The sequence below is a fragment of the Anguilla rostrata genome, chromosome 5, assembly GCF_018555375.3.
Source record: "Anguilla rostrata isolate EN2019 chromosome 5, ASM1855537v3, whole genome shotgun sequence".
NCBI lineage: Eukaryota > Metazoa > Chordata > Actinopteri > Anguilliformes > Anguillidae > Anguilla > Anguilla rostrata.
The window spans coordinates 4,965,544-4,982,258 of NC_057937.1; the positions used below are offsets into that span (position 1 = coordinate 4,965,544).

General features: G+C 47.1%; 2 protein-coding genes across 6 annotated transcripts in view; both read right to left on the reverse strand.

Annotated features, from left to right (window-relative positions):
• Positions 1 to 14: 14 nt before the first annotated feature.
• Positions 15 to 8,526, reverse strand: rpia (ribose 5-phosphate isomerase A (ribose 5-phosphate epimerase)). The gene is made up of 9 exons (XM_064334716.1): positions 8,256 to 8,526; positions 7,090 to 7,150; positions 6,668 to 6,723; positions 5,958 to 6,017; positions 5,384 to 5,448; positions 4,987 to 5,055; positions 4,051 to 4,192; positions 3,827 to 3,926; positions 15 to 3,711 (listed from the first exon to the last, which is right to left on the reverse strand). Exons 1-9 carry the CDS (start codon positions 8,454 to 8,456, stop codon positions 3,614 to 3,616), a joined length of 852 nt encoding a protein of 283 aa, XP_064190786.1. The 5' UTR covers positions 8,457 to 8,526; the 3' UTR covers positions 15 to 3,613.
• A 3,016-nt stretch (positions 8,527 to 11,542) lies between these two features.
• The window catches only part of slc4a11 (solute carrier family 4 member 11), a 77,571-nt gene continuing 72,398 nt past the window's right edge, over positions 11,543 to 16,715 (reverse strand). For all 5 annotated transcript variants that reach the window (XM_064334711.1, XM_064334713.1, XM_064334712.1 and 2 more), the window contains 3 exons: positions 16,216 to 16,411; positions 15,590 to 15,759; positions 11,543 to 13,815 (listed from right to left, as the gene is read on the reverse strand). In XM_064334711.1, the coding sequence (XP_064190781.1) occupies positions 13,749 to 13,815; positions 15,590 to 15,759; positions 16,216 to 16,411 (433 nt within the window). In that variant the 3' untranslated portion in view covers positions 11,543 to 13,748. The remainder of the gene's footprint in view (positions 13,816 to 15,589; positions 15,760 to 16,215; positions 16,412 to 16,715) is intronic.

Consider the following 16,715-nt stretch of genomic DNA (forward strand, 5'->3'; position numbering starts at 1 on the left):
GACAAGACAAGAAGTGGTTCCAGGTCTTGTATTAGCTGTGTGGTTGTAAAACAGGTCATTGTCATCATTTCTGGTACTCAACAATTCTCATTCTCGTGTATAAAAACTGAACAGAGGCAACAGTGTATATAATAGATATAATAGTGCCAAAAGAATTCCAAAATTGGTTTGAAAATACTGTCTAATTAAGAAAAAATCTCAGTAAAGAATGAAAATGAACAAGTCAGAAGGCCAAACAGGAGTCACCTGAGCCAACATAATTCAACATAATCCCTTAATCTCATGTTAAAATTCAGGTGAACTCAAAGCAGCAGGTTACAGGCACAAAAGTACAGAGAGAAATTAGTGCCAAAAATAGCTGAATGTGAATATCCATTTTAAAATCTGAATGAAAAAAAAGTTAAGGATTTTGAAAAAATTAGTGTTTCAAATTTCCTCTCAAGATAACACACCACAAGTCCCAAGTTGTTAAATGTGAAATCAAACCGTAAATTAAAGACTCAAATTGTGCATTCAAGACTTGACATGTTGAGGAATACAAATCCCAAAAGTTAAATTCATATTCACGATGCAAAATGCACCTTGAGCTACTTCTGGCACAACTTGCTCTTCACACGGAACATGGCCAAAAGTATGTGGACACCTGACATCCAACATCTCATCCAAAATTATGGGCATTAGTCCGGAGCTGGTCCACCCTTTGCTGCTCTAACAACAACCACTCTTCTGGGAAAGGTTTATATTAGCATTAGCATTGCTGCAGGGATTTGCTTCCATTCAGCCAGAAGAGCATTAGTGAAGTCGGGGCACTGATTGGGCAATTAGGCCTGGCTTGCAGTTGGCTTTCCAATTGATCCCAAAGGTGTTAAATTGTGTGCAGGCCAGTCAAGTTCTTCTGCACCGTTCAACAAAACCATTTCTATACGGACCTCGCTGTGTGCCCAGGGGCATTGTCCTGCTGAAACAGGAAAGGGGCCTTCCCCAAACAGTTGCCAAAAAATTGGAAGCACAGAATCGTCTAAGATGTCACTGCATCAATATCTGCCTTCACTGGAACTATGGGGCCTAGCCCAAACCACGAAAAACAGACCAGCGGGTGTCCAGATACTTTTGGTCACACAGCGTAAGAGAAACGAGAAGTCAAAGGAGAACGAGTCTCCCTGAGCACTGAACGCCGCCCGTCAACTCTGGGCTCAAAAACTGAGAACGGTTACTCCGCATCACTTAAAACATTTCTATTTTTAACCACGCAAGGTCAAGACAACCACGCTAAGTTCATCCAATCAAAATCCAGAGGGCATCACCGAAAACAATTTCCTCCCCGTAGTGCAAAAGAAAAACCAGAAAAACCAAACAAAACAAAACACGCAAGAAAGGTCTGGATCCAATAAGCATTTTGCAAACACAGACTTGTATTTAAATGTTTTTCTTTTTTTCCCCTTCACATAAAGTTTAGTGAGGCAATTTCGCTGGTCGTTAAACTCACTACACAGTGTTTGAAGGGGGGTAAAAAATAAATACAAAATTTGCATTTAATCTTGACTACGAATTTGAAGTGAAATGTTTACTGAACGCAGGCCAAAGTCTAGCTGTTGAATAAGGGGGGGGGGGGGGAGGAAGTGATGTCACAGACAAAGCGTGTCACACAGAGCAGAAGACCGTTTTCCACACAAACAGAGATTCTTTGGTCCTCGGTGGAAACTTCATCAGCGGACTGCACATCACAGTGAGCCAAAGGCCACACCCAAAGCACTTACAGCAGGGGCGTCCCATCTTACCCGAAAAGGGCCGGTGTGGGTGCAGGTTCCTGTTTTAGCCCCCCCACTATCACACCTGAGTCTTCTTATCAGGGGGCTGATTAGACCGTGATTGGTTCATTCGTCGGGTCAGGTGACTTGTCGCTGGGCTGTAACAAAAACCTGCACCCACAGATTGGACACCCCTGACTTACAGTGACGACAAGGCAAGAGACAGCCTCACGGTCCTGATAGGCCAGTAGCACCCAGCTCTCAGCCAATCAGAAACTACACCTGATCCGATCAACTGCATACTGCCAAAGAAAAGGCACCTGTACATATAATTACAACGCGCAACAATTATTTTTCACTTTTTTCACGAAAACAACAAGTACAACATTTAAGGTATACACTCAGAACAATCACTTTGATACATTTGCACAACTTTGTCTAAATATTTAAATTCAGAAAAATGCATGTTGCCCAAGACATATTTCTCATATGTCCTGTGTGGTATGCTCCAAACACGCGTATCTACCAAGACCACCACGTTTCAGACAGTGCCAATCGAACACCGAAAGCCTTGATCGCACGCTCTTGAGAAAGGATTTTGTTACATAAGGCTACAGCTAAACATTAACTCCAGATTCGTTTTCCAACAGGAGAACCATACCATTGACCACCACCTCAACACCAAAAACAAACAGGACATGCGTTCACGATTCATTCGTCCTGAGAAGGGACTTATCATGCATTTCCGGCTGCACCAGTAAGATCCTCAGTACCATATTAAATGTACATGTGACCAACATGAGCCCCTCCACCGGTGTACAGACTGAACAGGGTGTCTTGAAGACAGAACCGAAACAAACTGACACTGGGGGGGGATAAAATACAGTAATTCCGTAGTGCGACTTCTGGTGAAGGGAAAGCAACCACAAGAACTTACAACAAACGGACATTTCCACCTTGAGTAGGCGATTGAACCTGCGCCCTATTAAGGAGCAGGATGTAACCGAATCACCACGAGGAACAAACTTTAAGCGCACAGAAAAAACGCACAGATTACAAGCAACAGCAGCGTACACGTAAAGAAACACTTCGTTACGACGGGACAATCGCAGAAATAATCACAGGGTCCCTGAAACACACAGTATAAAGGTCTCTGTAGGCTCGCTGTCCTCCTCAGTGACGTTCGGGTCCAGCAGCAGTTAGGAGGCGTGAGTAGTTTTAAAATGGGGGATACACAGAGAAAAGGCACACACACACAGAGTGGACTGGCACTTATCTACAGCGCATGAACACACACACACACACACAGGCAATCAAAAATGACAGGCCGCTCAAGGTGAAACGTGGAATAACAAGGCAAACGTAGAGAGAAAAGCGCGACGTTTCCAAACATTCAAACTTTGGACTCGTGCCGACGATATGAACTCGTTTGGATGAAGCTAAAAGATGCAAGATTAATGAGTAACTCCTGCTCAGCTGAGTCAATAAGGACGAGCGGATTTAGGATCTGCGTGGATGCTCTCTGCACACGTTAAGACTCCGGACACGGAGGGGAGGACAGAGGTTGCTGCATGCCACAGTACTCCTCACACAAACTTGCTACCGCATGCTGATTTCATACAAGGGCCTCAGGTGACTGGTCGATGCAGAGGGCCTGGTGAGATGGCTTATGGGTAATAATGACGGTTAAAACTGTTCTGGCCTCCCCCTCCAGGTAGACCCCAGGGCTGGGGGTGGGGTTGGGGGGTGGGCTTCTCATTTGTCCATATAGAGGAGGGGGTGTGGTCTGTGGCACTTTGGGTGGAATGCTGGTTATAAGAGGGTGGGGTCGGGGGGCGGGGCTGGGTCAGAAAGGGCGGGGCCCCTCAGTGTATTGGGGGGTCTCTGACTCGGACGGTCCCGTCCTCCATCCCAAAGTACACCCGCTCCGCCATATCTACAAACAGACCCGTCTCCACCACACCTGGAGAGAGAAGGGGGGGGGGGGGGGTGAGAGAGAAAACACCAAATAAGAGATGAGACGGTAAAGAGGGATAAAACGCCGGCTCCAGTGACCGCTCTGGCGGAACGTGACTCACCAGGAATCATCTTTATCGCTGTGTTGACCTCCTTCCAGTTGTGCGCCTTCTCAAACTTCCAGTCCAGGATGAAGTTGCTGTTGTCGGTCACCACAGGGCCCTGGAGGGCGGGGTTCAAAGGCGTGAGTGACATTCACAGAGGACCAATGGGAGGGGCAGGGGGGTAACGGACCGACAATCAAACAGCCAATCAGAAGGGTTCGTTGACCCAAACTCGGACGCACCGCTTTGCTGACGGCCATGCGCAGGGCCACCTCCCCGCCGAATCGCCGCAGGATCGCCCTGGTAACGGGCACGTACGCCATGGGGATGACCTCGATGGGCACGCCCTTCTTCCACTGCTGGCCCAGGGTACTGGAGTCCTTCCTGTGGGGGTGGGGAGGAGGGGGGTTACACACACCAGAAGCCCCCAACACATCCAGCTACCCCAACACCGAGTCCGGTTAAACCAGGGCCAGTGCCCGGCTTCTGCTCAAGCCGACCAATCACAGACCTCGATTCCTAACTGACGTTTTACATGGAGCCCGTGTTCATATTTCCCTGTCAAATACGGTACTTGTGAGCAGCAGTGTGTGTTCAGGGCTGTAGCTCCACACGAGGAAACTCCTCTCATTGTGTTACGGTCTGGCTGCACTGCGGTCTGTAATAATTTACTGTGTTCATTATGCGGTGAGTCACTCCCCGAAATGACTTCATGTAAATGTCAATGTGACAGGGCCATGAGGGGGGAACAGAAGCTGTCCTGATCAGTGGCACTCATGCATGTGCGCACACACACACGCACGCACGCACGCACGCACGCACGCACGCACGCACGCACGCACGCACGCACGCACGCACGCACGCACGCACGCACGCACACACGCACACACGCACACACGCACACACACACACCACGTGCACACAGCGCGCACACACACACACACCACGCACGGCACAGCACCAGCCCACGCACACACACACACAGACCCGTCACACACTTCATAGCACTGCACATCCCGCAAATACACAGCAGCATGCGCACGACGCCCACACAAACCTACCAGACGCACGCACGCGCAAAACTCATACGTGAGTCACCCCGAAGACACAGAGCAGGCGGCCAGGGGGAACAAACTGCACACAGGCACCAGCACACAACACACACCACGCACCACAACCTGAAGTCAGCGATGACGATGAAGTGTTTGGCACAGCCAGCCACAATCTTCTCCTGAGTCAGGCAGCCCCTGAGAGAGAGAGAGAGAGAGAGAGAGAGAGAGAGTTTTAACACACCTTTATTATAACACTACAACAAAAAACAAGGCACAAAAACCATCAACCCCCACACATTACAAGGAAGGAAAAAAAGGGTGAGTGAGAGAGAGAGAGAGGGGGGGGGGACAGGAGAAAATGAGAAAGAGGCATAGAGTAAAGGAACAGTGAGACAGATTTTGGGGAGGCAGTGAGACAGATTTTGGGGAGGCAGTGAGACAGATTTTGGGGCCAGTCAGGCAGATTTTGGGGGCAGTGAAACAGATTTTTGGGGGGAGAGAAAGCCATGGGTAACCTCCTTACCCCCCTCCCTTGATCAGGGTGAGCGCAGAGTCCACTTCATCTGCCCCGTCAATGGCCACATCCAACTACAGACACACGAGATGCGAAGAGAGAAGCCCAACACTGAATACCCACTCTGAACACTCTCAGAACATACTACTCATGAATCACACACACCAGACATGCGTTCAATATGAATAACTACAGAAAGGGACAAGGTGTCTACAAACAGACAGCCACAGACTGTAAATGGAGCCGTCACTATGAGGAGACTGACACCGTGACTAGGAAGATGAACTGTGAGCATCAGAAGACTGAGACTGGCGCTGCGACCGAGAAAGGACTGACACTGTGACTGTGGAAAGACTGACACTGTGACTGCAGAAAGACTGACACTGACTGAGGAAAGACTGACACTGTGACTGTGGAAAGACTGACACTGACTGAGGAAAGGCTGACACTGTGACTATGGAAAGACTGACACTGTGACTGTGGAAAGACTGACACTGACTGCAGAAAGACTGACACTGTTATTGTGGAAAGACTGACACTGACTGTGGAAAGACTGACACTGACTGGGGTGAGGGGTGCGCACCTCTGGGTGTCGGTCGAGGTCTGACAGGGTGAGCCCGCGCTGGAGGATGAGCTGACGAGCCTGGGACCAATCAGAGGAGAGAAACAGAGAAACGGTGAGATTCTCACAGACACAACGAGCCAAAGACCTGCTCTCACCACACCGAGGACCCCCTGCTGAGCCATGGTTCATAAATTTGGAAAAAACAAAAAGCGCAGATCTTCCGCAGGGTATACAGGAATTTAGCCCCTCTCTTGGTGAAATTATGCGCATCGATGAAGCATGTCTTGGTCAGTGGAGTGGCCGTGGTTTGAAACTCACAGCAGACCAACCGCCGTTTCCCAGGGGGCCCAGATTCTGGCCCTACCTTCACCCGGTCTTCTGCAATCAGGCATAACCAGCACGACCCACCGCGTTAGTGCCAGGGTGTGAAATTAACACCTGCCAGCAGCCAAACACTGGCAGAATTTCCTACACTGGCAACCACTCTGGCAGGCAATCAACCTGGCTGTGCCATCTTGTAAAAAGTAATGTGGCAGGTAAAATGTCTGAAATGTCTGGTGATTTTTAGAATCCACAAGTCACCCTGGCCAGTGGTTGAAAAAGGTCATTTCATGCCCTAGCTGGCATGGAGATGCTCATAGCTCATAAGGTTTGTTTTTTTTTTTGTTGAGAAAAATAGTGGAAAGTGCTTGTGTATTTTAAATCTTCAAGACTGCAGACGCACTGACCTGGAAAGACGTGGGGACGCACACGATGTTGAGCTTCTCCTGTCGAACCCTCTCCGCTGTAACACAGAAGCACAGGGACGTTGGTTCCCGTTTCACAGTAACGTTTTTTCATCTGCATTCTCGCACTGTTCCTTAATTCAAGGACTTCTGAAATCCTTTTAAATTGGTTACCCCCCCCCCCCCCCAATCCACAAAAAAACTCACGTACAGTGGGTTATACTGAAAGTGCGGGATAACAATGCAGTTATTCAGAAGTGATACATTGATATTTATCGGTCACATCTTAATGTGGAGGGACGGGCACAGAATAGGGAACACAACATGCCATGTTGCAAGAAAAAAAGTTGCAAAACACAAAAAAAGACATCAGCTGCTGAGATGGAGGGAGGGAGAGAGAGCAAAAGAGATAGAGAGACTCTCACCCAGTCTGTCCACAGCGTAAACAATGGTTGAACCGCTACCCACTCCGACTACTTGGTTGTTCTGTGGGTCGACACACAGGAAATCCCTTGAGGTATGTAGCAATGTAAAACAGTTTCAACCAAAACACGCCGGCGCAAAAAAGATAACAAGGCAGTCGTAGAGGGAACAGGCATATCACAGTGCGCAGCATCGCACAGCTTCTTCGGTTTCAAGGCCACTAAACTCGTTTCAAGTTTCCAACGCGCCAAAACATCTCGCATCTCCATGCCTGTCCAAAGTTCAATGCCAGATTTTCATATTTCGTCTCAGTGTGTGGTATAAATATGTGGTCATATAGACTGAACACACTTCTAAAGCGCCTGCTATATTGATGGTTTAAAGGTCACTGCTACCGGTGGGACACGTGAGGCTAGCTACGTAGCAATATTAGCCAACCATACCCTGTACTGCCCAGTGTAACTGTTAAGTTAAATAGAATAAACATTGCAGCTTTAACTTTACGTTTGAAGTTAGTTTAACGTGGGAGTAGTGGCACTACGAATGCACAGTAATGTTAACTCACTACATCCATAGGCATAACTTCTGTACCGCAGTAAATAGTTCTGATCTGTCTTAGCCAAGTTAAGCAACCTGCTTGACTCCTGCTTTGTGCTTTGTTACGTATGCGAATCGTGGGGTTTAAAAGATAAGCGTAAAAGTAGCAAGCTAAGTTAAATAGTAAGCTAGCGACTTATGATTATATCACCTGAGAATTAAGGGTTACGGGGTAAACGACTGGCCAGGGAGTAGCAACGGTGCGACAAGCTCGCTGAACTTGCGATTGAGCAAGTCAGCATGACATCCCGACACATGGCGTGCGGCTAACGAATGTCACGAACTTGGATTTAACATTGATGTTGCGCTGACTTAGCTTGCACGACAACGCACAAATTTATTCGAGGACCACACCAGCGAAGTAACCATCTCGTTTATTCAAGCTAACTACGCAGCTAGCATTACGGCTAAAGACTGCATCTATGGCGCACGCGACCCTCTCCAGATCAATTGTCCCGTGCAGCCCCACAACTGCACAGCTATTCAACTAGCCAGCTTCGCTGGATTATTAGCAATCCAGATGTTTACGATACACAGCGTATATCATCAACACTGGCGTAACATGCGCGACCTGAACGTGGTTGTCCACCGCTGCGATGCCTGCGCGCTTCTTTGCCTCTTCGGCCATCGTGACACAGGTCCCGTAAGCTCTGCTCAAACACACGTGCTTTTTGCCGAGTATTTCGCACCCAAACGAGAGCTGCCTTCCGGCTAATGTGACTGCTAAATATCCCGCTAAAAGAGCCCTGCCGATTCTCGCCTGCTGCCTCATAACCCTGTCGCTACGTCGTTAAACCTGCCTTCGTTACTCACTGAAGCCTCTCTGTCTTTAATCATGAACTCTGGGAGGTGTAGTTTTCTTATTTACCTGCGTACACTTCACAGAATAGGCCTATTTCACAAGATGGCGACCAAAACCGGATGTAGGGATACTTTGTTTCCGGTTACCGTTGCTACGGACGCAAGTCCATTTCTGACAGCGAAAAATTGAGCCTAAACAGCGACGTATGTTCTCACAGTCCCTGATAGCTCTGCCAAAGTTCACTGTCCGATGTTATCCGCATTGTCGAAGCATTGCCAGTGAACGTTAAGCGGTCTAAACTGGACAAGGGCTATAAATTATTTTTTTGAGAAGTTTATATTCGGTTATGAAGGTAAGTATAACGTTAGCTCTGGTTCACAAGAAAGCTAAATAGCTAGCTTGCTAACCACATCAAGTTAGCCGATTAAAGAGATGTTGCACTTCGACATAACATAAATTCTTTTCTGGAGGCGAAATTGTAATTACAAAATGTATTGACGGACATCGCGACAAGCCTACTTAAGATATATCAGCTGATTTAAAAATGTGTGGGTAGTTTTTATCAGTGATGAAAACAAACAGCTCGGTAGTGAACTGAACACCATGACACAGGCGATCTGACAAGCAATATAAATCTTTATTAGAACAAGTACAGCACAAACAGCATGTCACAAAATAGTAACGGTAGTACAAAACTTAGTTCAGAGATATTTCACTTCGGTATAATAACATAAGTAATTTTGTGGAGCCTAACACTTTGTACTTACATAGCATTTGCCTCCCCTGCTGACCGTCAACGTTAACAGAATCGCTTTTCCTCACAGTTGTCAGGCTCCCTATTCATTCATTTATTTTCGGGACAACCGAGAGGAACAGAGACGCTGTTAACGGACAGCAGATGTTGCTTCACGCTACGAAAACACAATGGAGTCGCCTCCAGAAAAGAATTTATGTTATGTCGAAGTGCAACATCTCTTTAATCGGCTAACTTGATGTGGTTAGCAAGCTAGCTATTTAGCTTTCTGGTGAACCAGAGCTAACGTTATACTTACCTTCATAACCGAATATATTTGTGGATGGAGTGGACGTGTGCCAATTTATTTATGTATAATTCAAGAGTGGAGATTTTTGAGAACAGTTTTTTGGCAAACATACAGCCTGTCTACCTCAGTCCAGGTACAGAATCATTATCTTAAAGTTGATAGTTTTTAATTATAATTTGGCATAATCTTGATATAAATAATTTGTTTTAACATGTACTTGTATGTTTTTTGTGTGTTCATGCGCGTATGAGAGAGAGAGAGAGAGGCGCGCGTTGTATTCAGATTATGAAGTTACACCAGTAGGTGGCAGTAGGTATCCAGTTGTGAAGTTTTCAGCTGCGAACGAGCTAGTAGTAGGCTACAGTTAATAACTTCTTGACGTTTTTTTTCACACTACACCGAAGAGGTGACAAATCTGTATGTAAATTCAGACACATCAAAAAAATCGAATTTAGATCATTGTGTCATCAGCTGCTTTAATTGATGAATTAAGTGCTGAATAGCAACAAAAACCAGGAGACCGTGCAGGTCTCCAGGGGCCTGTATCACAAAACTGGATTAAGGAGTTAGATAGGTAACTGCACTGATCCTGGAACAATTAAAAAAAAAAAAAAAACTTGTCCATGTTCTAGATTTAGAATGGCTCTGGGTTTTTCTAACTAACTCAGTAAGACCTGCTTTGTGAATCGTGATACTGGCCTCTGCTTTAAGCACTGTTCTATTAGGCCTAGATCTCACATACACTTGACATGGCATGGTTTGTGTTTTTTCAGGTCTGATTTGTTGGGGTAAGGCGGTGTTTTCCACAGCAAATCCTCTTGTTTTCGGGCGAACCAGGGAGGGACAGCCAATCGAGACGGCGCCCAGAACGTCGCCGATCGCTGAGGCATTGTGGGAACTTGGAGCTCACCCGACCTGCATTGTCTTCAAGACCTCAAGCACTCAAGACGACTTCCGAAACGCCGCTATATTTACACCACAGTTTTGAATGCAGCAAAGGTCACATCATATCAACGCAACAAAGCATTTTGTTATTCAGTCATTTGGTGGAGGCTGTTTGCCAGAGTGACCTACCAGAAAGAGCAGTCCATACAAACCAAGTGCACGTACTGTACAAGTCACAAGAAGCAGGGAATTGTGGGTCGAGCTGCAGGTGGTGCATGGGTGCAGGTTTGCAGTGCTGGTCCCGTTAGAGCCCTCTCCCACCTCGAATTCGCTCTGTTCACAAGATGGCCGACTATTTTTTGAAGTTCCGAGAATAACTGAAATCACACAGGGAGGCTAAGCCACCTCCTACAGATCTCCTTTCTAACTGACTGATCTCCATTTGAAAGGTCTGGGCTCAAGGCACGCTGTGATGTGAGTATGGTGCTCAAGCTAGCCGTTTCAGTCAGTCCCATTGATAAAGATGCGTGGGAGGGAGGGAGAGAGGGAGGGAGGGAGGGATTGGCTGACCCGAGCTGACTGTGCTGTCACTGTCACTGCAGATGAACCAAACATCACTCAGCATTTAATCGAACAATTAAAGCAGTTAATTCTATCTAGCATTTACTAACTTATCCATGCAGCAGCGAATATATATATTATACAAGTTATGGTCATTAATTTGCTAATTTGATTTGAGGCATGTCTTTCACATGATTTACTTTATAAATATATATATATATTTTTTGGAAGATGAAATGAAAAGAAGATAAGAGATAAATCTGCAATGCAAATGTAGATTAGCAACTATATTCTGTATCCACTGAAATGTGTAATTCATTTATAGAACATTCCTCCCGCAGTCCAAAGACATGCAGCTTAGGTTAACTGCAGAGTCTAAATTGCCCCTATGTATGAGTGTATGAGTGGTGTGTGTGCCATGCGATGGACTAGCAAACTGTCCAGAGTGTATTCCTGCCTCTCGCACAATGCATGCTGGGACAGGCTCCAGCACCCCCCACGACCCTGACCTGGAATAAGGGGGCACAGATGATGGATGAAGTTATGGAACAAAACTGACAAATGATGTTTATAGCTCAGTCACTTTTTATTTGGTAAACTGCTTGAAATGATCGTTTTCAGTGTACAATATATATCTTGAGCTCACACGTTCCTTTTGATTTTAAAACATATTACAGCTCACAAATTTAGCTTATTTTGTGACAAAATTATTGTTGACATTTAGAAACTGATTTTTAAAATTTCTTAATCCCAGCTGGTCGTGAGGGTGGGGTACAGTTTCAGCTCACTATAACATAGTACAACAGAGAACTTTAAAAATTCGGAAAAAACGAATGAATATCCAAAATCACAGAACAAGGTAGAAATGTAATTTCTGACTAACTGGAAAGAAGAAAATCTCACAGCAATTTTTACCTGCAACAGACGAAATACAAAAAAAACCAACAACAACAGTACTGTCAGCCTTAGCGAGGTTTTTGCTTCTGCAGAAAAGATAAGATTTACCAAAGACGTGTTTTCGTGAACCACTCTAATGTTTTAAGAAATGTGCAGATTTTCAAACAAATACAGATTATTTATTTATTTATTTTTTAAAAACATCTCACAATCTCTGGTCAGGAGGTTTTGAAGTATATGTCACGGACCCTGCTAACGCTAACAGTGTTCACATTTCCCGTCTCTTGTGTTGTAAATACGCAGGACACTGAACATCATCTCACATCATTTTATTCAAAGGTACGGAAAACAAGAACAGTGAGAGGAAACGGCATTGGCAAACGTAACTATAAATGCGAGGAAAACCTTCCTCAAACTACGCCTTCCCGTCGTCACGACGACCCAAAACCAGCCTCCCCCCCCCCCCTGCAGCCCAGGCTCAGTACCTGGAGGGGCGGAGGTGCAGGTTCCACAAAAAAAGTGAGCGCCCTCCCAAAAACTGTCTGCGAGGAACTAACTGCGGGTAGAAACCCTGGCTATGAAATCGTTGCCATGGAGTCCGGAGGACTGGTCTGGATCTGAGGCTAAATTAAAATTTAAAAACAATAAAAAAAAAACTTCTTCAGCAGAAGAACTAAAAAGCTGTAAAAAAATAATTGTAAATTTAAATTTTTTTTTAAATGAAAAAATACTGGGATTCATCTGAGAAAAATAAACTCCCACAAGAAAGCAATGAGTGTGGCGGTTGTGACGGCTCTCTCCGAGTCGAGGGTGTGTGTGTGTGTTTGGGTCTGCGTTTAGCCCCACTGTGGGACCAAAGCAGCCCCCCTCTGCCCCCCCCCCCCCCACTACCTCTTTACCCGCCCGGACTTCCTGCGGCCAGGACCGCAGCCCTGAGCTGAAAGACAGCGGGGGCGCGATCCTCACGCGCGGCGTCTCTGACCGGCAGATTAAAAAAACGGAGAGATGGAAAAAGCAGCCGTGAAACGAGAGGAAGTGGGGACAGGGCGGCCGTGCTTGGTGTCTCCCTCCCTGAGAGCCAGGAGGGGAGAGAGAGGGGAACCCGTGCCTGCCGCATCTCAATCAATAACTTAATCAAACTGGACACACTCCAAAAATACATCAATTTCTTTTTTTCGTATTTAGAATTTGAGAAGGTATTGCTTTGGAATACTATTGAGGAGTGCAGCTGGAAGCCTCGCCTGTGATGGATTTTATGACGACGTCAGTAAAAATGTGGCACTGTGGGGTTTCTGGGTAATGATGCTCAGGAACAGATCTGCGGCATCCACATGTACTTGTGACAGTTTTTTCATTTTAACGTCTGCTTTTGCTCTGCAAGATAGCATGTTTGTGCGTGCACAGGTATTACGTGTGTGTGTGTGCGTGCGTGTATGGGTAAACACGTGTAGGTATGTATGTATAAGCATGTACATGTATGCAGATTTAAGTGTGTGTGTTGTGTGTGTGTGTGTGTGGGAGGTCTACAACACCCTTTTAAACAATCTTTGAGATCTGCCTGAGTGGAGAAGAGCAACCGGACAGAATGGAGCGAAACAGCCGTTAGGCAGAGGGGTGGGGGTTAGGGTCAGCCGTTAGGCAGAGGGGTGGGGGTTAGGGTCAGCCGTTAGGCAGAGGGGTGGGGGTTAGGGTTAGGGTCAGCCGTTAGGCAGAGGGGTGCGGGACGGACAGAGGAAGGACGCTGCAGCCAGGAATCCGCCGGGCTCCAGGCTCAGCCTCACGCTGGAGGCCCGCGGCTCCCCACGGCTGCCCGCGGGGGGGAAAGGGACGCGTGGCTTCCTGGCTGGCACTCGTAAGCTGAGGCCTGCGCTTCCTTTCACATGTGCTGGGAGTCTATGATGTCCAGGTACTTGGCCTCGATGATCCTGGGCAGGAGGGAGTTCCTGTGGAGGGGAACACAGACGAGGTCAGAGCCCGTTTCATAATTTTAACACCAACTTCTGCTCTCAAGCGTGCGACTGTCCCGCTCACTTTTTTGTGTGAGCTGACATTTTAGCTGTGTGTCTTTATGAGCTGACATGAATGACAGATGAAGCCTGCTGTGTTAATGTGCCTGTATGAAATCTCTTACTGTGGGTAAATCTGTCAGTGAACGCCTGCATGGTGCCGGTTGCTAATTAGCCAACCAAGAGCAGGGTGATATACACATAGATACAGAGCTCCACCCCTCTAGGTCAGAAGCCACACCCCCTTTTTCCTTCACCTATTTCTCCCCCCTCCCCCCTATTTTTGAATGGCCCATCCTTCCATAAACCTGTCCCCTTTCAGTGATGTCACTGTGATGTTACTATGGGAGAGAGGCAACTGGTGAACACAGACTGCAGTCTCCCAGTCGACCAGCAGAGGCGCAGTTGCGCTACTAAGGACAAACTAGGAAACCACGTCAATCAAACACGCTGAACTCATTTAATTAAAAAAAGGGAAATCCGCAAACCCTCTGGTGCGTTTCAGAGTGGAAATGTTCAGTAAAGCCCAAATAAAATCCAGCAGGCGCAGGGTTTCTGAGCCAACGCTGACAGACGTAAGAACGCTCGCTCATTCTGCTTGTTTTTCTTTAGAGAAATAACAGTGTGGCTTGGCCTCTCGCCCCGGTAGAGCAATCCTGTGACACTGACGCTGTTACTGATACACCGGCCCGTCCGTGTGGATACCACAGAGACTCACAGCGGTGAAACACTGCCCAGCCCAAGGTCACCTCATCTCAGAAAGGCACTGCAGCTCTCAGAAGAGCCCACTTAGAAAGACAGAGGAGCTGTCATTCACTAGAAAATGCCCCAGAGCAAGACCTTTGGGATTCATGCATTTAAAATCCCACCCCTGTGGATTCAGTGGAGGGTTCAGTCTGGATTTCTGTAACCCTCCTGTAAGCGTTTCCACCTGGATTGCTTTCGAGCGGCCAGTGAACAGTTAATGTCTGATGGATCCCAGTTGAAAGCTCAAATTTTCATATTAATTTAAATTTTCCAAACCAATTCTCATCTTGGGATTTCTAACTCACTGTGTTAAGCAAAATGTCTTCTGGTAAACATGCAATTTACCAACAGAACATATGCATCCTGAAAAGCATTAATTATAATGCAGCTAATTAATTTGCCTCTTGTATTTTCCCCCGAAGCATATAACAGAGTAAAAATGAGCTCAGTCTTTCTTCATCATAAAGGAAATAAGGTTGTGCTGACGTCACATTGAAGTGTATTTCATGTGGAATCGATGCCCTTTGACCTGCTTCCTGCCCAGTGATGTAACATTACGGATGTAGCAATACAACCACGTGAATTCAACTGACTTATTTTTTTTTTTTTAAACCATTTTTTAACATTTGAAATTTCTCCTCTGTGCTTCGGATGCTCTGCCGTATCTGCCAGTCCCCTCCCCTGAAGTGAGCTCAGCCAATCGCAGGTCACTCTTGGGAAACCCTGAAATGAGCATGTCCAATCACAGATCACTCTTGAGGGCCCCTGAAGTGAGCTCTGCCAATCGCAGGTCACTCTTGGCAGCCCCTAAAGTGAACTTGGCCAATCACAGATCACTCTTGGCAGCCCCTGGAGCGAGTTTGGCCAATCACAGGTCATTCTCAGCGGCCCCTGAAGTCAGCGCGGCCAATCACAGGTCACTCTCGGGCCCCGTGGGCTTCTGGGTAACGGGGGACGAGTGTACCTGATGGGTATGAGCAGAATCATCAGCAAGGGGAAGATCATCTTCATGTAGGGCAGGGGGTACATGCCGAACGCACACAGGATCAGCAGCTGCATCATCTGCAGGGCCGTGAAGTAGTGGATCTTCCTCTGAGGAACCTTCCGGATATAGTGGGTGGGAGGGTAGGAGGTCTGGGGTGGGAGAGAGATAGAGAAAGAGAGAGAGGGAGAGAGAGAGAGGGGAGGGAGACACAGGGAAGCAAGAGAGAGACAGCGAGAGAGAGAGAGAGAGAGAGAGAGAGGGGTGGGACAGAGAGAGAGGGTTGGGAGACACGGAGGAGCAGTAGAGAGAGAGGTGGGTGAGAGAGAGAGATATAGAAAGAGAGGGGTGGGAGTGGGACAGACAGAGAGAGAGAGAGACATACTGGCTCAGTATCAGATAAATGTGCCAATGCCATGACACAGGGCTGTGTTCAGGTAAGCTGTGTTCAGTATGAGCTGTGTTCAGTATGAGCTGTGTTCAGGTGAGCTGTGTTCAGTGTGAGCTGTGTTCAGTGCGAGCTGTGTTCAGTGCGAGCTGTGTTCAGGTAAGCTGTGTTCAGTGTGAGCTGTGTTGAGGTGATGAGCTGTGTTGAGGGAAGGTGTTACCTGCTCTTTGAGCAGCAGGGCCATGCGGTCACACATCTGGTTCCCGTCGATGGAGGTGAGGGCGATGTAGAGGAAGAGGCCGTACAGCACGGGTTTGGGGATCCACTGCAGCGGGACGGGCAGCAGTAGCACCGACACCCCGATAAAGATGTTAGCCGCCAGAGAGGTCAGCCGAGTCTCCTTCACACTCACAATCCTGCACACACACACACACACACAGGCACAGAAAGGAAGGGTCAGCAGTGACTAGACACATGAATGAGACACAATCACAACACTTCATTTCTAGCCGGCTCGTCAAAGCCTATTTGGCACACGCTGTACGTCTCCATCAGTGGTAACCAACCCTGTTCCTGGAAATCTACCATCCTGTGAATTTTCACTCAAATCCCAACGAAGAAAACCCCATTTAACAGCTTGAGTTCTCACTGAGCTGCTAATTAGTAGAGTCAGGTGCGCCAAATTAAGCGTTGAAATGAAAACCCACAGGATGGTAGATC

Bases quoted from the DNA above. Each gene is read 5' to 3' on its own strand.
- rpia (XM_064334716.1), bottom strand. From the start codon at position 8,456: ATGAGGCAGCAGGCGAGAATCGGCAGGGCTCTTTTAGCGGGATATTTA. The intron at 6,724-7,089 runs GTGAGAGTCTCT...TCTGTGTTACAG, and splicing joins TTACGCTGTGGACAGACTGG to CGGAGAGGGTTCGACAGGAG. The intron at 4,193-4,986 runs GTTGTGGTGCGT...CCACCCCCACAG, and splicing joins ATCGTCATCGCTGACTTCAG to GAAGGACTCCAGTACCCTGG.